The 23,396-nt window shown below is 36.9% G+C and overlaps 1 protein-coding gene across 2 annotated transcripts in view; it reads left to right on the plus strand.

The window, feature by feature from the left end:
* LOC140170141 (glycerophosphodiester phosphodiesterase domain-containing protein 5-like) overlaps positions 1-23,396 on the plus strand; it is a 126,791-nt gene that overhangs the window by 54,398 nt on the left and 48,997 nt on the right. For both annotated transcript variants that reach the window (XM_072193461.1, XM_072193462.1), the window contains exon 5: positions 13,877-13,936. In XM_072193461.1, the coding sequence (XP_072049562.1) occupies positions 13,877-13,936 (60 nt within the window). The remainder of the gene's footprint in view (positions 1-13,876; positions 13,937-23,396) is intronic.

A 23,396-nucleotide genomic window follows, 5' to 3' on the forward strand; every position in this document is an offset into this window, starting at 1 on the left:
AAAAATTTATCTCATAAAACTGTTCAACTGGACTTTTGAGAGGCTATGATTTCGCACCTTATCCTAGGTGCATCTTTAGGCCAACTGTTGTTTGCCGCCAGATCAACAGTCTGCCTGAAGATGCACCTTGGATACGGTGCGATACGGTAGCCTCTCAAAAATGTGTGTCCAGTTGGATAGTTTTATGAGTTCAATTTTATATCTAATTATACCATGTATACCTTGTCACTATGGTTATAGTCTGACTTTGTCTGACCTTGTACATGTCCAGGACCAGCGAAACTGACCACATGAGGAGATAATGAGATTAACACAGTACAGCTATTGTCCTATGAGGGTATACGCTAATTATTATGCAATAACCATGTTCGATATTTGGCACTCCAATGAACTGGTTATAGGGTTTTTTCAAGCTGGGTTAGTCAAACAGTGGATAATAAATGTATCTAAATTTCTACACAGCATTGTCCTAAACGTAACATTAAAACACAATTTATTTCCTCTCTTTTTAACATTATAACACAATTTATTTCCCCTCTTCTCAATGCTATAGCCAAAATTGTGTCTCAATTCATTTATGAATATATCATACAAAATCGTTATTTGTTTGGCAAAGTAAACGATTCACCTGTCAAATGATTTGAATGTTGAAATACACACTTCCTACTCTTGTTTCTTCAAATCTGGATACAATTCAAAAGAAAATAAATATAGAACATGACAAAGATCCCTCAAGGCATTCCATTGGTTGACCTGGAAAATACAACATTCGACACGAGAAATTCAAACATGGAAATACAATGACACTCACATCACTTTTTACGGCATTACTTGCCATATACTGTGTTCCCATATCCTCATGGTTAGAATACAAAGTTGAAGAGAACATACGTATACAAGCTCCCTACTAAATGGAGATCATACATTTGTGATAAATTTCCAGGGGGTTTCCTTTTCCTTATAGAGCAGATCTCCATAGGGTTGTACGTGGACTACATTTGGCTCCACACGGCATAAACAAAAGGACCACACACCATAAAACGCTACAATTCTACAGGGTAGACTCCTGAAGACCTTTATAAGGGCAATACATTTGAAGTAATTGTTTAATGCTATGTGGTTAGAAATCCTTATGGAGAAATGTTTTGAGTCTCCATAAGGAAATTATATCTCCATAAGGTTGTTCTTAAAACTATAATTGGCTTCACAGAACATAGGCGATATTAGACCTACATTGCTTTTTGTAGTGGAGTAAAACGTAAGTACAATACAGGATATGAGAGACTTCTTCAAATACCACCCTGTCAGAAGTTGATACAGGGTGTCCCCCAAAAAAAGAGGCCCCTCATTGCGCCCTCTTTTTCTCCTATTTCTGAAAAGTTGATCAAATATATTTGGGCATGTAAAAAAACCTTGAGTCGTTAGCTTTAATAAACTAAAACAATTATATCAATCGGCTCACAACTTATGAAGATATGCTCTTTTAAAGAAATGTACCCGTTTTTCACAAGGAGTACACATACCATGCATGAATATCAAACATTCCTCAATGATAACTTTATAAAATAACTTTATTTATGGAATGGGCTTTACCGGTGGGTTTATGGGCAATGGATTTTGTTAATAGTGTCATTAATTTGTGGGTAAAATGGATGCCGAATGGGACTTCTTTTGCTTTACTTGCAATTACTTATTTTTTCTTGGTTATTTACGCCTTTTTGTTTGATTATGTTTCTTACTTTCTTACTTTGTTGTTTCTTGCTTTCTTTTTTTATTCACTACATAAATCATTTCACTTTTTAGGATAAAAGGTAGCCCTAAAAGGCTGGTTGGTTTGTATTTGGTTTTTCTGAAGTGAGTTTACTGTGCTGCTCTGCCCTCTACCTGGTTGCCTCCTTGGCGAATACAGGTTTCAGCCCTGGTCCTCATTGCATCAATTGCGTTGCGTACCATCCTTGTGCGCCGGATACTTGCGAATGCATTCAGTAATTCGTTTGTGAAGATCTTGGATTTTGCCACAAAGGAAAAAAATCAAGTGGTGTGAGGTCTGGTGATCGCATGCCACTCCACCGCATGAGCCATCCCAACCACTCTGTTTGCTATCCGTGGACAGAGTGAAAAACTGGTACTTTTATTCAAAAGGGCATATCTTCAAAAGTTGTGAGCCGATTGAAATAATTGTTTTGGTTTATTAAAGCTAATGATTAAAAATATTTTGTCAGAAATAGGAGAACAAGAGGGCGCAATGAGGGGCCTCTTTTTTGGGACACCTTGTAGTTCTAGTGGACGATAGTAGTCTGCACTAAACGATTGATATTCCTCAATTAACTAGAGTTCGGGCTTTTTGAGATTAAAAGTTGCTAATGTAATGTTTGACCAGCAGTAATTGATTAACATAGAAAGTCCAATGCGCTCTTCCAGTTGAAACCCGCACTGTCCCTGTGAAAGATTTAGGAAATATTCACAGACGGACTATTAGTAATCATTTTGAAATACTCCCGCTGTAATATGGCTTTACCTATATCTTCAATAAACTGGTGTAAGTATTTCTAATGGAAATTACCCAATTGTCTATTGCATTCAAAACTCGTACTTCTTCTATAATGTACAAGACTTCAGCTAAATCTTCCACAGAGAGAGGTAATGTGGATATTAAAATGGACCCCATCTGTGCCAGTTAAAATCCATATACACCTATTTGGAAGACGTGACTGTAATTTCCCACACAGGTGGTGTAGATTTCAAATGGAGTCTCCCATTCAGGTAATCCCAATTGAAATTTACACTCCCTGTGTAGAAGATTAAGGCCATGTCTTCCATAATGGGTTGTATTTTCATTTTGGAATAGCTCATGACAAGTAGTTACTCCGTTGTTCCTTACAGGCAGGCCTAGAAGCTAGAACTCCATTTGAGCACATTCGCATTATTTGAAAAAACAGTAAACGTGTTTCTGGGTTAAGCTCACCGTCAGCATAAGATTGAGATATCCTGTAGACATCTTACCGATACTTGATAAAACCACGTGCGTTAATATATCAGAATAATTTGAATATTTTAGAAAAACAATACAATAAGAAAATCCGATAAGAAAAACGCTTAGGTATTACCAGTACATTTTCTTGCAAATAAAAATGAAGATTAAGGCAAAAAACAAACCAAAAAAACCACCCCAAAACAAAAACAAAACAAAGAAAATACCACTCATTTACAAATACATAAGTCACTTCCAAAGAAATATTAACTCTTGTTGTATAACCCTTTTCAAATAGGTAATTATTTTCAAAGACTCATCTTGTTTGTGTAAATGTAACAGATTACCACTACTTTAGTCAAAATGTTTACATATACAATAATACCATGTCTACAAGTGGGTGATAATCATCTGCTACATATGATAAGGTTCAATTCAATTTTGCCGCCCCTTCATCAACAGCCCGAAAAGGTTGACCCAATTTTTTTTACGGTGGTTTGAAAAAGTGAAGAGCAAAAAAAAAAAGAAGAAAAAAAAGGATATAAGCGCTAGCGCCCTAAAAGCAACACATTTGGATGTATAGTACCATTTTTTTAATGCTTTTTCAGATTTGTCCGCCCTTCTTTCTCGCCCTTCGTTTTGACCGCCCCTGCTTTTTACCAGGGGGCTGGCACCCCAAAGCCCCCAAAAAACGCGCCCTTCTTTCTTTACTAATTCTTTTTGCCGCCCCTTCTTCTTCCCGCCCCTCTTTTTGCCGCCTCTTCTTCTTCCGCCACCCCTTCTTTTTTGCCGCCCCCGTCTTTGACCCTGGGGGGCTGGCGCCCCCAAAGCCCCCCCAAAAAATACCCGCATGAGGTTTAAAAAAATTGGCAGTTTCAAAAACGAATGCGGATTGAGATTTTTTTAACGATTTTTATTTTGTTGTGTATGGATTTTCTTTAAACTAAATTTTGCAAGATGTCATTTTCGAGTGTTAAAAAGTACACAGGATAAAATTGTGGTTGGTTTACATAATACAAATATCGATTGTTTTCTACCTAAACAATGCGAGTATCGAAACAAGTAACTTTTCTTCCAAATTTTTCTCAGAATTTCAAAGGAAAGGAAAAATGGAAATAAAATATAATTTGCCGAATCATCTGACATGGGCGGGCTAAGCAAAACGAACGTGCACGTGGGCTTTGATACATAACCCATTTTAGCCTAATATTACAATGTACCTCTATCAGCACACAAAGGATGGTCCCATAATAAAGTCATTTGGTAGTATATGGGCGTTTTAGTACACTAGGTGCGTATTTCAAGTCATTGATTGTTTGTTGGACGTTTTAGTGTGCCAGATTCCGTGCCGGGTGAAAAATCATTTATAGAATGGCTGTAAGACCATCACCTCTTTGTAAGACGAGGTTTAAAGATAGACCTGCAATTTAAATGCCGAATGTTTGCTTGACACAGATAAGATGAACCACAGAACTGTCAAAGCTATATCCGACCTGATCTACAGATTGTATGATGAGACATATATTTCCTTTTCTTAATCGGTGTCTTTAGCGATCACACCATGAATCTTGTCACGCATAATCCTATTATTGCATTGCTGACACTTCTAAACTTGGTAGTTTGTCAAGTTGTTTAAATAGATTTTATGTATATGCCACATGTATAAATTGAAGAAAACAGAGGGAAGTAATTTTCTCGGCTTAATAGCTGATTCAGAGTGTGTTCTGTGATTACTAATAAAACTTTTTTACTTCGAAGACAAGTTATTTTATCTACCACTTGAATATCTGGTCTTATAGAAGACAAGTTATCATGGGCTATTGGCTTTAAGTGTAGACTATAATCGGTATTGTTGGTCGAAGCAGCCAAAAAATAAAAATCAGTATCTAAATAAATATATTATTGAAAAATAAGGGCTTTGATGTTTTGCAAAAGTTCATTCTACAAATCATATACTTTGCAAACTTGCTTTACTTGACTTATTATTGTTAATGAGTTATGTACGTTTTACAAAAGTGTTGCTGATTCAGCCCTCTTTACAACATAACTCAAGATCCTCAGGACCTAAAGTATATCTGTGATATTTGGATTCTTCTACACACTCGCTATGAAATGATCAATGCAATATTTGCCAAAGCTCATTACCATTCGCAAGATGCTGTGAACTACCAATTTGTAACAGTTTAAAATATTTGCTAACCTTAATTCATTAGTCAGCATGCCCTCAAAGCCGAAATGTCGTATCTTCAAATAAACATCATAGCAGATACTGTGCTGTACTATTATCTACCAAAAAACGTTTCAAAACGTAAAAAGGGGCCAAAGGTTTCACCCTTTTTTAAACTTGGTCCCATTCAGTATAGTAGTAATTTCTACAATTAGGTTTAAGACTGTTCAAAAGCATAGGCTATGTATTATCAAAATCATTTGAAGGTTTATGTTTTATTATATTGCGTGTTCATAGAGAGTAGTAGAGTATTATATATACTTAGCAAATTGACTGTCTGTCAACTTGCATATAGGCCCTACATCTGTACATGAGGCGCAGAATCGCACAAGACGATGAAGAATTTAACAAAGTGAGTATTTGCTACTTTTGCTTAAATCAAAATACATTATAACGTCTTTACGGAAAAACGTCAATCACGCACGAACATTAATTCATTTACTCTACAAAATGAACAATGACAACTAAGAAAATAAACAAGTAGCCTAAAGATGACTTCATATGGGTCTTTAGAAACTTTCATCAATGGGACCAAGTTTTAAAAAAGGGTGAAAAGCCACACAGGAAAGATTTTTTAAACTTTGGCCCCTTTTTACGTTTTGAAACGTTTTTTGGTACGTTGATAATATATAATTCTTTTTTTGAGGTAAAAATATTGCGCAGTAAGTGGGTTCTTTGTAACCATGCGAGGCGAACTAGTTGGATATCCATATTTCGCGGTTAATGGTTCTTTGTAGCCCTGCGGAGCAAACTAGTTGGATATCCATATTTCGGGATGAGTGGTTTTTGAAGCTTCGAGGGGCAAACTAGTTGGATATCCATATTTCGCGGTTTGTGGTTCTTTTTAGCCCTGTGGGGCAAACTAGTTCGATATCCTCATTTCGCGGTTAGTGGTTTTGACGACCCGTAACCACCCCAATCAGCTGCATGGGGTAAGAATTATTAAAAAAATTAATAGCTGAACCGAATAGTTCAGCGAGGGACTTGAAACGACATATTGATGACCCAAGCAGAACGAGAGCTGCTATAAGTAACCGTTATCCATAACCATAAACACATGCATGATCAGACAACGAGTGTTCAATTTCCTCATAGCTTCCCACGTTGTACACACGTCAGTCGAATTTGGCGGTGTTGGTTTGTTAGCCCTCCAAGCTATAACATCGTTCACTTTTTGTTGAACTTTGTATGTGGGCCTCACGGTAATAACATAAAGATCAGTCTGATCAGTGTGATATTATTTCAAGAGGTCACTTCACATGATTAAGCTAAACAGCCTAATTCGGCCCTGATTCGGTAAAATGATCTAACTTGAAATTAAAATCGCTGTTTCGAGAAAAAGAGCTTTAAAGTTTGAACACTTGACGTTTTTCTTTTTGAATAAAATAAATTATTAAACAGATCTAATGTCTTAGAAAATATATAAATCTCATTATTTGGTACAGAAAAAAATTAAGAGTCCCACGTACCATCGCATGGTAAAAAGTGAAAAGTAATTGAACAAAATGGTGTTGTTCAACGATGTTTTAATATAAAATTATACACTGACTTTCGTACAAAAGTACTTTATCAAAGTGAGCAAAAACAACCGTGACACTCCCATCACGCGCCACTACAACGAGATTCCCCATATTCCGTCTGATCTTAAAGTCACTGGCCTTCTCCAAACCTCAGATTCAGATCACTAGCGTTGGTTGAAGGAACAACATACAATCAATCAATCAATCAATCAATTTATTTCATCCATTCATATACATACTATGCCATTACGGCACCCTTGCTGGCCCTGATAGCATCGGACGTAATGTCCAATTTTCTGCATTCAAACTTTAATTTCCTTATGGTCACGCCCTGCCCATTTGGTAGATCTTCATTCTCTCCATTATAGCAGTTTTTTGTATTAATTTCTTTCTCTCTTTCTTTCTTTCTTTCTTTCTCCCTTCTTTCTTTCTCTCTTTCTTTCTTACCTCCTTTCTTTCTATCATAGGCCTACTTTCATTATTCCTTTCCTTTTTAGTTCTTTTTCTTTTCTTTATTTCTTTTATCTCTTTTCATTTTCCTTCCTTGCTTTTTTCCTTTCTTTTATTCTTTCTTTCATCCTTCCTTTCTTTCTCTCCTTCTTTCTTTCTTTCTTTCTTTCTTTCTTTCTTTCTTTCTTTCTTTCTTTCTTCTTTTTTTTTTCTTTCTTTCTTTCTTTCTTTCTTATTTTCTTTCTTTCTTTCATAGGCCTACTTTCATTCTTTCCTTTCCTTTTTTCTTTTTCTTTCCTTTCTTTCTTTCTTTCTTCCTTTCTTTTTTTCTTTCTTTCTATTTTCTCTTTCTTGTTCATTCTTTACTTTCTTCCTTTATTTTCATCAGTCTCTCTTCCTCTTTCTTTGCATTTCATTTAAGAGTTTGTCTGCGACTGCTTTCAACATGGGAACACGTTTTGAGCCAGTGGTAACCAGTATTTCAAAAAAGGGTGTAGCTTTGAATTGATGTGATGGGATTCCATTTTATTCAAAATCTATGCCAACCAACAGATCGTTCTACGGTTTAACGATTTAAATTACTATAGGCCTATGGCCCTAGATTGCCGAGAAGGATTAAAATGTTCCAAAGGTTAATGAACGAGAATGAAAAGAACAGATTAACTTTATCATGTTTGTCTCCCTATGCATGAGTGCGTATATTTATGGCCTTTACAATATTTCCTTATGTTCTTGTAGGGGCGGCGCCACAGGGGGGGCAAGGGGGGCAATTGCCCCCCCTATGATTTTCAAAAAAGAGGTAAAAGGAAGGAAAAGAGAAAGAGAAGAAGAGAGAGAAAAGAGAGGGAAGAGAAAGAGAGGAGGGAGAAGAAGAAAAGGAGCCATTCCCCTCCCTGGCCATGGTTAGAAGGAGGAAACTCCCCCTTCGGACATCTTGCCCCTTGTGAAATGCTGACCTACGCGGTTTTAAAGTTGTTGGTTTTTATTTTTTGGGCCCATTTTCGGCAAATTTTCCCCCATAAAAGTCACATGGCTTCTCTTGCCTTTTCTCCCAACTCATAAAGAACCTAGTTTTTTTGCTCGCTACACTCGCGAATGGGCAAATTTTGTTCTTTTCTAAAAAAGCATAAAAACAGGGTTTTTTTTCCGTTCGCTACGCTCGCAAAGTGGAGTTTTGGGCTTTTAGTGATCATAGGGGGCGACTATACCTCCCGTCTACGCTCCTGATTACGGCTTTCAGTTTGAAATATTTCCAACCTTAAGACCCCCCCCCCTTCATATATTTTATCGTGCCAATTTATAATAAAAAACCCGGCATATCACATACAATGCAACTGACTTAACATACACCGCGTTGCGACCAGAGGCGTAGAGATCCGACCCGGGTGTGGGGCATAAATCCCCCCAATATTTTGATAGGGTAGATGGTCCATACAATCATTCCCTAATGTTGATGCCTGTATGTGGGTTTCTGACCTCATATTTGGCCATTTTAGCCTAAAAAGTGCCAATTTTTCGCGCTTCGCGCGACTTTGTTTAACATTTCCACCATATTTCACTTCGTGCACATTTGTACAATGAACTTATTTTGTTGCCAAAAGGTGCTGGATTTACTAATTGAGTAGGTCCATGCCTAAAACCAGCGGGCTGAAAGTCGGGCCCGTGAATGAAATCCATAAAAATATGCGGTTGGAAAAGAAATAAATAACCCGAAAAAGGTGCATCAAATGGCTTCATTTGTGCTTTCATTTTTTAAATTTTCCAAATTCTGAGCGGGCCACATCCCCCCTCAGACACCCCCTGCGTCGCGCAAGCGCGACGGCCGGCGCTGTCGCGCCACATAACAAATTTCTAAAAATGTTTTGCCCCCCCTATCAAAATACCCTGGCGCCGCCCAGTTCTTGTTAGGTATGGGGTATTATTAAAATAAAAAATAGTTATATTAAATGAAATCCTGGCATAAATAAATCGTCTTCATTCAATTGTGCTCTCTCTAAAGCAAGTAGAAATAGCTTGTACACTTTCAACATGGGAACACGTTTTGACGTATCTATAATTAGTAAAAAGATGTAGCTCAGCGGCCAGCCAACAAAAAGAAAATGTCTATAGTAGGCCTTTAGCTGGCCCTATACGTGAAACAAGATTTTCTCTCTGAATTGGCCGTATTTTACGTGTAAGAAAATCAATCGCATTATCGTGTTCACTCAAAAATTTAGAAAATAAATGGGCACTTCTGGGTTGGGTATCTATAGATTGATTAGATTCTATAGAATTTAAGTATGATATATTTTTGATGGTAAATATATTTCACTTTCAAAGTTTGTAGTTTTCATAATTGCAATTTCTGAATATGATATAAAAAGCGGTAATAAGTCTATAAATGTAAGAGTATCGGATCATTTTGAATGTTAATAAATGCGAAACGCCGTCGGTAGACACCAGCAATATCAGGGATTGCCGCGATTCTTGCAGTAGCTTTTATGAATAGAATACAATAGTGGATACAATAGCGGATACAATAGCGGAACAATAGAGCTCTAATACGGGCAAATAAACCTCGTCGCGTTTTGCTAAATTTCACTTCTTCTTTTTCATGAACTAACCGTTATTTTTTTTAACTTGTGGCAAAACATCGACCGATGTTTTTAATTATTGTAACCATTTTTGACATAGATTTTCCATTCTTTATCCAAATTTTATCTTCTGCCTTTTCGTGCTAATTGTTATTCTATAAATTTTTATATTTGTGAGCAAATTGAGGGCGCTACTTACATGTATTTTGAGTTTAATTTAGCCTAATAATATGAGTTATTTCTTTCATTTCATGATAAATAAAATTTAGAAAATGTCTTTGCTATTGATTACTAACCCTTGTAAGATACAAAACGATTTAAGATAAATAACGCCATCAGTGTTCAACTTTGCTTAAAAATAAATACAGTTCTACGTGCCATCAAACAACCGAGAATAGTAGTATATGATTCGGAATAGAGGTTGGGTTCGATTTCAGTTCTGCTTTATAAAGCCAAGATAAGGGGGATAGCCCACATTAAATGTTTAACAATTCAATCGTTTTATCATTTTGGATGAGGCTTGAAAACCTTTATCAGCGTAAGCTAATATTAGCAGTGACGGTCATTGTTTATTATTATGAAGAGTGACTCGTTAGCAATCAGAGGCGTAGCCAGGGGAACTGGGGTTGGGGGAACTCCCCCATAGTAATTTGACAAAATGACTAAAATGAGACTACAAATTGACAAATGGGGACGAAAGTTTGTCTTGTTTTTGATGAAATTAATCATACTGATACATAAGATTCAGGTTGAGTCTGCGACAAGTTATAAGATCTATAGGTCAAATAAGAAATTAATTCTTTAAGATATGAGTAACAACACGATTTGGTGTTGAAAGACAAACCAAGACCGGATTTGATCTCACGTTCAAAAATTGGGAGGTTCTTCTTGACTCATTGCCTTAGATTACCAACATCAGCAAATGAAGTTTCTCGCAGTGCTTTGCACAGGTATATCCTTTACTTTATTGAGAGGTGACAGCAATGGGCTATTCTAGTGGAAACTCATACACCCCCTGAAAGGTACATCCATAATGTTCCAAATCTTCCAATCAAAATGAGATTTTGATACCAAAATAATCCTTGCAACCCATGGCACCTTATGATCATGTTATGATTGTATAGCCATGATCAAGCTATAGCCACAGAAACTATTATCAGCGACAATGTAAAGCCCTAAGTGCAACAATATGCATGAAATGTGTGAGGACAAGAAGGCCCTAAGTACAAAAATGTCTACATCTCAAAATGGCGTTTTTGCACATAGGGCTGTTTGGTACTAAAATAATGCTTACATCACTAGGCACCTTATGATTGTATATCATTAACAAGTTATAGCCACAGAAACTGTTATCAGCGAAAATGTAAAGCAACTTAAAATGGCGTTTTTGCACATAGGGTTATTTGGTATCAAAATAATCCTTAATCACTAGGCACCTTATGATTGTATACTATTAACAAATGACTGGCACAGAAACTGTTAACAGCGAAAAAATATAAAGCTCTAAGTGCAACACGATGCATGAAATGTGTGAGAGCCAGAAGGCCCTTAGTACAAAAACGCCTGCATCTCAAAATGACGTTTTTGCACATAGGGCTGTTTGGTACCAAAATAATTCTTACATCACTAGGCACCTTATGATTGTATACCATTAACAAATTATAGCCACAGAAACTGTTAACAGACCCTAAGTACAAACACGCCTGTATCATTTGTACTTGTCGTTTTTGTACTTAGGGCCTTTTGGCTCCGACCCCTCGATATTGGGTTATGCCAGTTGAAAGATGTGACCTTAATCCCCCACACAGATTTTGAATGGAGTCACCCACATGGAGTAATCCCATTAAAAATTCACACTCCTATGTGGAAGATATGGTCCTATATCCCCTATAGGGGCACAGGCAAAGGAGGTGTATGGATTTCAAATGGAATAATCCTTTTTATAAGCGTACGATTCTATTTCTTTGCAATACGTTTAGTTCAAATCCTCTTTGGGAGGATATGAATCCTTCTCTGCGTCTCATTTGGGACATTTTGATTGATTTTACAGGAATTGGGCGGCTCGAAACAGGTACAATAGGGGATATGAAAAGGAACCAAAGTTAAAGGAGTTTTCTGTCAAAATATACTTTGCTCTGCAATACTGTTCAAAATACAATATCATAGTTGCTACACACTCTGTACATTTTTGGACATTATTTCAGCTACACGTAGACTGTTAACTGGTCAGTCGGCAATGGTCTGTCAACTTGTCTGATTTTCATAATTTTGACAACAGACTTGTTGACGCTGCTGCTTACCTATAAAATCTTAACATCGTTATTAAAGGAAGGATTAGGTGATTTTATATACTCGTCAGAAAAGAAAGAAGAATATCTTCCCAAAAGGTTTTAGCCACCCGGTATTAACAGAAATATTTTAACCACCCAGTATTAATAGAATTAATAGAAATCAAAGTTTGGTTAACACATGATATGTGCAGTGCAATTATGTACACGTATGTACCCACATCCCCAGCAAACACAAAACGGTTTTAAAACGTTTTTAACAGGATATATTTTGGATTTTTGGTTTTGGTAAAAACGTTTTAATATCATTCAATGTCGGGTTATATAAAGGTCATTTTGTGAAAACACACTACAAAAGTATTTTTTGAATGTTTTCAAAATATTATTGTAATATTTTGTGAACACTTAAAAAACATTATGTTAGAATATTTGCATTAGTTCACCCTTTATATAACCCGACATTTAAACGTTTTCTGGCAACATTTTCTAACCTTTTGCGAATGATGTCGAAAATGTTTTGTGTTTGCTTGGTCCATACTCTCTCCAAAATGTAAAGAACAGTATGAATAACTAATGTTCAAATTTGTAAACTTTGCTTAAACGAAGGAAACAGCCACATATAGTTTTCATTACAGTTGTTCCGTGCAGGAAATACCATGATAGCAAACATGCGTCTGTAAGAACATCTTCATATTTTATTTTTATATCAAATATAAATTTCCGACAGAGATAAGAAATTATATCTTTACTCCTGGTTTCAATTCAGACTATCCGCAGTTCAATTAAGGCAAGTAGGAGTGCAGGAGATATATCTGTCCAGCTATTTAACCAACAAAACTATACTGACTTGTTAATATCAAATACATTGATTTTATTGGAAATTTAATGAGTCAAGGAAGGCAAAAGTCGCATATATTTCCATGGGTCTTGCGATTATTGTGTTAAGACCAATAAAATGTAACCCGTACGAAACTCGGGGAGCTGATCCTGGTTGCGAAGCTTATTTGTGGAATGTGGAATGTCTAGGGTGTGCGCTCTTGAAGCAGCAAAGTCCTTGATTTGTTGTTAACCCTAACAGAACTAGGACTCACTAAAGCTCACTATTAAAACCACTCTGCGTGCATGCATTCCACGGGACTTGATGACGCAATCAGACCAAGTCATATATACCCAGGGAATCGTTGGCCGGGCCAACGTCACCTGTGTAGCTACATGCTGGGCATCTTCTGCGTGGCATGCGAGGGGTCTCTCCTTTTTCGTTCCTTCTTTCCCTTCCGATAGCCAAAAAACCACGGGCAGGGTTAGGGTTAATGGTTTATTGAATGATGTGGGCCGTAGTGGTCAACGACAACCTGTAAAGTGTGCTGAGGCTTGTGGAGCAATTAACGTTTAGGCGTTGTGCCTGTGCGTAGCGCACTATAAATCACTGCGCTTTGGGTTTTTTTAAATATCAAAATTAGTTTTGAGCGTTTTCCTTCTCCCGAGAAATTGGGGTGGGAATGAAACCCCTTATAAACAAGCCTTGGATATTCTTTATAGAAAACATACTATTCCTATGTTGTGTGTCAACTTTATTTGTCTCAATAGTTGAGTGCACTCGACCCCGCTAGGTCATGCTCACATCCCACACGCCTTAAGTCACAAAAGTTTGCAAAAGTTTCATATATCTTTAATCTTCGTAAAACAAACAAGCACTGCTAATCGATTTAATGTTTTAGAATGTAATTGTAAAGTTGCCTTTATAACACTTTATACTCGAATTAACACGGCCTTCATAATAGATATATTTTTGGTAGATATTATAACATCCTTTTTAAAAGACAGTTCTTGTTTTGTTATAATTTCAGATATTTGCGTTGTTACACATTTCATTGGGCAAACAATTAAGACTGCATATAGCAAATAAGGTAAGAAGAATATAATGTGTGTTATTATTACTATTATTGTTGTTGTTGCAAGTTGTTGTTGTTGCTGTTGTTGTTATCATTAATGTTATTATAATTGTTGTTGCTGTTGTTCTTGTTGTTGTTGCTGCTGTTGTTATAATAATTATTCTTCAAAGTACGCACCTGATCAAAGTGTGTAAATCTAGAATACAATCACCTGCAATTATTCTGAACGTGAACGGACTATAATACTCCCATATTTAAATGATCATGTTTATGCATAATATAGGTAGCTGTAAACTGAATCTGCTTACATTTGATCCAATGAAGGGGCTCCGCATACCGTACTCGTGTACTCTCTATAAAACCGGAAAGCTAAGCTCATGAGGGTACGTATACCTTTGAAGAGTCATAAAGGTATATGAATCATATGAGGATAGCCAGATTTAATAGCTCTTGTAATTCCCTTGATTATTTTCTTAAGGGTTTAAGAGGAAGTACACTTGACCTTGTGCAATGTTTTCACTTAATATTCTGCTTAAACCGTATATTTCGCTCTTCGATAATGATGAAACTAAAACATTAAATATTAATGGGTGAAACAAACATATTGAAAGCCACACTGGTATTGTGAACCATGTCACAAAGACAACCAATGAGGAACGGCTCGTTTGTCCGAAGGGTCAGTAGTCAGAAAAGGGTTAGAGATGGCTAGGACCAAGTACTACAAAATACTACTTGATATGCGCTGTTCGTGCGTGCATCCCACCCATAGCAAACAACTTCTTTCTTTCTTTCTTTCTTTCTTTCTTTCTTTTCTCTCTGTATTCCTTCCTTCCTTCTTTCCCTTCCCCTAGCGAAATAGCCCTGAGGGGTTAGGGTTAGGTTACCACTATCGAAACTCAGTATAGGCTCGCTTAACCCTATCTGGACCAAGTACTACAAAATACTACTTGATATATGCGCTGTTCGTGCGTGCATCCCACGTGGTGTGATGACGCAATCGCCCTAAGTGATCTATAGGCACGGTTTCGCTGGCCAGCGAAGCCCAAGACCCGTGGCAAGGTGTCGCCGACCCGGTGCTTGGCATGCGAGGGTCTCGGGTTCGAATCCCACCCAGAGCAAACAACTTCTTTCTTTTCTCTCTTTATTCCTTCCTTCTTTCCCTTCCCGTAGCGAAAAAGCCCTGAGGGGGTTAGGGTTAATGTTATGGTTTATGGCATTATCATAGGTTAAAGCTAGGGTTAGGGTTAGAGTTAGGGATATTGTTAGGGATATAGTGTCTCTGTTTGTTCTTGTGAAATATTTGAGCTAACTTCAAATTCCCCTGTGAAACTGACTTCTTGTCGCTGTTACATGTACCCGTATGATAACTCGGGGAGCTGATCCTGGCTGCGATGGCGTATTGTGGTATACATAGGGTGTGTGCTTCCTGTTTGTTGCTATTTAATGGTCAATATGGTGGTCAGCGAATTCCTGTAAAGTGTGCTGAGTCTTGTGGGTTTGTGCCTTGCGTAGCGCACTATAAATCCCTGCGATTTTTTTATCTATATAATTACGATTTGTTACTCTGAACCAAAATGGTCCGAGTAAAATATTACCTGTGATGCTCATAGCTGTCACAGCAAAGTACCATTAACCCTTTGACCGGTGATCTACACCGCGATTTCAAAGAGCATGACCAGTACTCTTCCGTTAAAGTGGAAATGATTGATTCTTATCGATTTAAATTAAATCCCAATAAGTGGGTTACAGGAATAGCTTGATTTGATAATGAACATCTTGGAATGATTGTGGTGTTTTAATCATGATTTTTGTAATGTCAATTTCTGCTGATTCATCAACATTGATTCTTAGCTATTCCAATTATTGGAACGATTCTTATGATTGTGTGTGGTAAATTAAGAAGTGACAATAACATAACATGTAAATAACATTTAACTTAATCAAAACCACGTCCTTTACTACTACTATACTATAGTGCTTGTTCCCTCACAAACAAGTTCACTAATAGTACGGGCTAATAGCTAACGTTGAACCATGTCGATTTGAGTGATTTGGAAATCCAGCATGTAATTGACTCTTCCATCAATATTATTACATTGAGCTCCCCTTGATGTAATGCAGTTGAAATCCATATACACACCCCATAAGGAGTACATGACCTTAATCTCCTATCATCTCCCTCACAATTAGTGTGAATTTCAAATTGGGTTGCCTGAATGGGTGATTCCATTTAAAATCCACACGTCTGTGTATGAGATTAATGTAATGTCTTTCATATGGGTGTATGGATTTGAACTGGAACATCCCATTACATAAGCATTTTTCTCCTGACACCAGTGAGTACCACCGAGTGTTCAGTAGTATGGTATTACACAATTGGGTCACAAAATGTGAGGCGTTTGATCGTGTACATCATGGTTACTCGTACTAGCATACTCCCGTGTCCCAAAAAATTAAATATAGCTAAATCCTAATCCTTTAGTAATTACTAACTACTAATGAAAGTCAAATTTAAATATTTTTTGAAATATGAAGAAAAATGGGCCAAAAAACGTGCAATTTTTCATGTTCGCTTACAATTACAGTCACAAAGTTCCAAGATTTGGCACTCAATTTTTTTTAATAATTAGGGTATGAGTTCATGCGGGAGCTGATCCTGGTTGCGATGGTTCATTGTGGTATAGGGTGTGTGCTTCCTGTTTTTTGCTAAATGATTTCTATGGTGGTCAGTGAATTCCTCTAAAGTGTGCTGAGTCTTGTGGGTTTGTGCCTGTGCGTAGCGCACTATAAATCACTGCGCTTTTTTTTATCTATATAATTATGATTTGTTACTCTAAACCAAAATGGTCCGAGTAAAATATTACCTGCAGATACTCATAGCTGCCACAGCAAAGTACCATTAACCCTTTGACCGGTGATCTACACCGCGAATTTCAGAGAGCACGACCAGTACTCTTCCGTTAAAGTGGAAATGATTGATTCTTATCGATTTAAATTAAATCCCAATAAGTGGGTTACAGGAATAGCTTGATTTGATAATGAACATCTTGGAATGATTGGGGTGTTTTAATCATGAATTTTGCAATGTCAATTTCAGTTCTGCTGATTCATCAATAATGATTCCTATTACTGGAACGATTCTTATGAATGTGCGTTATTTAGTGATAATAACATAGTCATGTAAATATCATATAACGTAATTAATAAAAACACGTCCTTAATACTACTATACTAGAGAGCTTGTTCCCTCATAAACAAATTCACTAATAGTACGGGCTAATAGCTAACATTGAACCATGGCGGATTGAGTGACTTGGAAATGCAGCATGTAATTCACTCTTCCACCAATATCATTAGATTGAGCTATATATTCCAGTTACACACCCCATATGGAGGACATGACCTTAATCTCCCTCACAATGAGTGTGAGTTTCAAATTGGCTTGCCTGAATGGGTGACTCTATTTGAAATCCACATCTGTGTATGAGATTAAGGTAATGTCTTTCATAGGGGTGTATGGATTTCAACTGGAACATCCCATTACATAAATATTTACTGCATAAGTTAAGTTTACTAAAGTTGTCCAAGTTGGTCCCAGCTCACCCTAATAGTACGTATACTTTGTACAACGTTACTTAAACTTTGCTCAACAGTTAACTGTTGCATAGTTATTCAACACTTTTACCCATTTTTTGGCTGTATAGCTCAATCGGTAAGCATTAGATTCTAGTACGACGCGAGTTCGAGTCCAGGCGAAGTCCCTGTTTGTTCTTGTAAAATAATTGAGCTAATTTGAAATTCTCAAATGAATCTAACTGCTTTATGATACCCGTACGATAACTCGGTGAGCTGATCCTGGTTGCGATGGCGCATTGTGGTATACATAGGGTGTGTGCTTCCTGTGTGTTGCTAAATTATTTACATGGTGCAGCGAATTCCTGTAAAGTGTGCCGAGTCTTGTGGGTTTATGCCTGTGCGTAGTGCACTATAAATCACTGCGATTTTGTATCTATATAATTATGATTTGTTACACTGAACCAAAATGGTCCGAGTAAATTATTACCTGTTGATTTGATCATAGCTGCCATAGCAAAGTACCATTAACCCTTTGACCGGTGATCTACACCGCGATTTCATAGAGCATGACCAGTACTCTTCCGTTAAAGTGGAAATGATTGATTCTTATCGATTTAAATTAAATCCCAATAAGTGGGTTACAGGAATAGCTTGATTTGATAATGAACATCTTGGAATGATTGTGGTGTTTTAATCATGATTTTTGTAATGTCAATTTCAGTTCTGCTGATTCATCAACAATGATTCTTAGCTATTCCATTTATTGGAACGATTCTTATGATTGCGCATGATCTAGTGACAATAACATAACATGTAAATAACATTTAACTTAATCTTACTACTTTTATACTATAGTGATTGTTCCCTCACAAACAAGTTCACTAATAGTACGGGCTAATAGCTTACGTTGAACGATGTCGATTTGAGTGAATTGGAAATGCTTTGGAATTTTTTTTTAAAGAGGGCATATCTGATAGAGAAAAACTAACATTTTGTGGGGGAAATCTATTTTTTAATGGAAATGTTTCAATTCTGCTTTAAAATATGTAGTGGTTAATAATGTCATGGCTAACCTTCGTGTTACTAAGAAAGAACACTCCCTGCGGTTTGCCTTCAACCTCGCTTGGTCTCTTGTTTTCCTGGCAACACCCTACCCAAGGGATAAGTGCTGGGGTGTAACTGTGGCTGGGGTGCAACTGTTTTAAAGTTAGCTGATGATCGAACATTGAAAAATGTGACATCTTTGCAGTGGCGTGGCCTGGTTGTTTTAGCAGTCGCAAGGCAACTTTCAAAGTGGACAAAATTTGACGAAAATATTGTCAAAAATGGACCAAAAAATACGTAAATAGCAGAACGGCCTGATGTAGCTGTTTCTGTCCTGCATAGCTGTCTTGAAACTTTCAAGAGAACATCATTTTAGATTGTCAGCATACGGGTGTAGCAACCATCTATTAACTCTTTTGTAATTTTTGGTGTGACGGTCCATGCTTCACATCCGTAAAGAAGGACTAACTCGACTGTTGCGACTAAAAGTCGAAACTTAAATTTGCTGGGTAGAATTTACTCCAAAATGCCGCACCAACATGCAGCAAGATTCGGGTTTTCTAGTATTTTACTTTAGTATGCAAATTACCTTCAAAGTAACTTACGGTTATTTTTAGCGCAAGGATTGGAATGGGGCTTGAAGCGTAAGCTTGAGTGGTTTGATAATTCAAGATAAGTAAAAATAATTAAACTAGCCCTTACAGTTAGGACGCTGGACAACCAATTCTTTAGAAATGCATAGTCGCGCTAAAAGTCGATCGATACATGTTAAAATCAGCACAATTCAGAGATACACCTTTTGCTATGAAATTTATTTTCTCGGTCAAATATAAAGCAATATTTTTTTCTTCAGTAATGTCAGTTAAAGACATAGTGCTTGGATATACATTTTCTTTTAAATCCTGGTGTTAAAATTCAAGCATCATATTTTGTCTTTTAGTGTGATATTTTTGATTTTTATAGGCCTTTAGTTCGCCCGCGAGCTTTTTACGGAATTCATTTTTTAGCGTCTCAAACTAATATAGTTTGCTAAAGAAAGATATTTCCCACCTCTGTAAAGCGCATCGTGTGGATCTATATATTATAGTTTTGTCAGAATTTCCGTTTTTATTTTACCCTTTTTCCCTTCATGCTCCGAAAATGTCAAACTCAGTACTTTATCTCGAGAGCAACCAGCAGAAATAATCGATATTTCAATTGTTGTCAACCAGGTCCCTTTTCCATTGAAAACCAGGATTGCCTGACCAGCGATTTGGTAGCCCAAATCCCCAATTCTGGTAAATGAGGTGAATTTTGGAAATTTGCTCCCGTGATAGCCTGCAATTTCAATTGGGGCTATGGATTCCATGATTATGAAAACCATTTTGTCTGTTTGTTTGTTTGTTTATTTACCTAGGATGAGGTCCATGGGAAAATCCACTGTCCAAACCTAGAAAAATTCGCGTAAAATTAGAGGGGATTTTAATTTTCTGTCCCTCCTATCTCCAGGTGAATTTTGAATGACCACCACCCTCCCCATCGCGGGTTGGCATTTTCATTACACCCTTCAGACTTGCGGTTCGGGTTTGTGTAGGCCTATTTGTCATAATTTAGCGCTATAGGACCTACTTTCTAAATGTATAGCTATAGCCGTGCTATATAAATATTATAAGGTACCGGTATGTAATATTATAACAGGTATGTAATATTATGTAGGCCTATCATACTGCAGTTACTGTCCGTTTTCCTATACACAATACACAGTGCTCTTTCCCATTGACGCGTGACCTTTACAAATAGCCCTACGTTAACAGTATGGGGATATGACTAGTTAACGTCGCTGTGTGAAAAATAACCGGCCAATATTAAAAGTACTCTTCTAAAGTTCTAGAAAATATAGTTTTTAACATGTCCTAAATTTTAGCTAATTTAGATGTTTGGAAATATTCGTACTTTGGTGTTTTAGTTAATGTTATAGGTAATAGTACATTGCCTAGTTAACGTCGCTGTGTGAAAAATAACCGGCCAATATTAAAAGTACTCTTCTAAAATTCTAGACAATATAGTTTTGTAACATGTCCTAAATTTTAGCAAATTTAGATGTTTGGAAATACTCGTACTTTGGTGTTTTAGGAAGGATATGTAAACGACAGATAACACCAAAAATATGAAGAAATTATTTCTAAACCGTGTTAAGTCAAAAATCATTATGTTGCTCATTTTCAAGAATGCTGGTTTACAAAAAGCACGACATTGTCTGATTTCGTGAACAAAGCCACACATAACATTGTTTCCTTTCGTTTCCTTTATAATCGGTTACCCAACTGAAGCTATGAATACCATCTTTATTGCGATATCGCACATGAAAACAGTCACTTGTGCACAACCAGAGAAGATCCGATTTAATCAGTTGAGCTGTTTCAATGAGTGTTATCTTGGTTTAATAGCTTTTAATGGGGTTAAGTCCTGCAAAGGTCGAGATGAATTCTACTGTAGACATGACTGCATCATGTGGGGGTGGGGTGGGTACTCAACACATTTTAACCATGACTTACAATGCAAGGCTCATTGTTGCCATAAATGATTTTTCCTTTAGGTCATTATAATAGGTTGTTATAAACTTCCATGTTTAACCTTGTATTGTTTTGGCTGCTTCATTATGACTTTCGGTGGGTTTAAGCAATAATTATTTCAAACAAACACAAACAAAAGGCACTATACCCAGTCACCTTCATGACAATTGAAACACTAGGTAATTTCTTTGCTATATTGAAGTTCTGGCAACACTGTATCCAGGCCTGGCTCCCAGAGATATCGATCCACAATGCTAGTATTAGCCTAAGATTTCACGCGTGGATTTGAAATTTTTTCAGCTGGTAGTCAAAAATTATGGAATCAAAACGGAAATTCTGACAAAACTATGATATATCGCTCACGGTGATGTGCGTTAGAAAGTTGGAAAAATCCTTCTTTAGCGAACTATATTACTTTGAAAAGCTAAAAGGTTGATCCAAAAAAAGGCTCGCGGGCAGAGTTGAAGCCTATCAAAATCGAAAATCTTACACTAAATGACTGAATTTCACTACTAAGTTTAACACTAAGATTTGAAAAAAAATACAGTATCAAGCATTACAGTTTTTCCTGACATTTACTGAAAAAATGAAAATTATTGCTTTTCATTTGGCCGAGAAAAATATTTTTACACTGAAAAGGTGTAACTCAAAATTTTGTTCATTTGAATACCAAATTCGATCGTTTGTATTGCCTTATTAAATGACTGAGTGAGCCTTGCAGAACAATAATAATCGGTTGTCCAGCGTCCTAACTGCTTATCTATTGTGTAGCTGGTATCGGGGGCGCAGTCATCTGAGACTTCGACTCATAATCGAGAGGTAGCTCGAGGTCGTGGGTTCGAGCTCATCTCCCCACCCGTGGCTGTATTCAATCCCGGCAAGATAACATACTCGCTATGGAGTAAGTGTAACGATTCCCCATAGCAATATTATATGGAGGAGTCTGGCCCAATCGCTTCGGACACTCCGCACTGTGAACAAAGGTTCGACCTTTTTACCCTTTACCTTTAATCAGATCTATTCAGGCACAACGTCTTTTTTAGCGCTATCGGTGAACATTTGTACAGTGCATTCGTTTTTTATTTAAATGAAAAACAATAACACTATGCAACTGTTAATTATTATGTTTGGCACAATTAATTACATCTCCAGCGAGTGATGTTAAGTGTCATCGGTACCTAACCGGGCACCGATAGTTCTATAGGACCAATTCGATGTGGTTCCTTAATACTTTCATAATGGAAGTAATATACAAGGACTCTTAACCAAATACACTCCTACGAGCCTTCAATACAACATGGATTAAAGGGAATAGGAGCACTTTATTTACAACTGTTAGTTTATACATGAAGTAAGTAACTAATAGCATACAAGGGACTAAAGCGGATTCTGTTAAGTAAATAGCCCTATGTCCGGGAAATATTAGCAAAAAACTTTCTCGGGTTTCTACGCATGGATGCGACCAAACGGGCTCACATTTCTCGTAAATGCCCTAGGTCATGTGAGTAACTTCCTGAGTCAATTCATTGATATTACTTTGTTTTTACTGGTTTAATCTCCAAACAGATCGGAACTATATAACTATACCGAGTCGCCTTTTAGGAGCCTTTCACAATGTGTTTTCCTATGCGTTGATGCATTGAAAGCCAGTGACAAAAACTTTGCCAGAGGTTGTTTTGGAAGTCGCCCCATTTTCATAATTATTTCCAGATCTTATATTAATCCTATCTTAAGAACCACTGAAGTTATAATTCTGTTTATTTGTCCATTGTGTGATCGTGCCATATAGTTTACTTTTGTTTTTCTTTAAAACACATAATTATGAATGTGCTCCCTCCTGTCCCACATCTTCCCTGGTCCGGAATTGATGATTGCGCCAAACCAAAACTACCACTCTCAATTACTATTAAATTAAATTACATGTTCAAGATACTTATTGATACACCCAATTGTCTTCCAAATTCGTTGTATACATGAAAACATTTTCCACAATAATTTTACGACCTTGATGAAAATAACCTTCCCTCAAAAAAAAAGTTGCTTTATCATTTATTATCTTGTCACTTACTACTTCATGCCTCAGTTCACGCATAAAACAGGAAAGTAGCAGGGGTGAGGTTCGGACGTGTTGTCGACAAGGGTTTTAAACTTGAACATAGCGTTCTTCCGCCTGATGTACGCCTTTGAGTATATTAAGCATGGTAAATATTAAAAGGATGGGTAGAACAGGGTATTTTAAGACGCACTTTGTTTTCTGCTTTATGTTAACAGTTTTAGTTATGAGCTTTCGATTGTACCAGCAT

Source organism: Amphiura filiformis, chromosome 14, assembly GCF_039555335.1.
Source record: "Amphiura filiformis chromosome 14, Afil_fr2py, whole genome shotgun sequence".
Classification (NCBI taxonomy): domain Eukaryota; kingdom Metazoa; phylum Echinodermata; class Ophiuroidea; order Amphilepidida; family Amphiuridae; genus Amphiura; species Amphiura filiformis.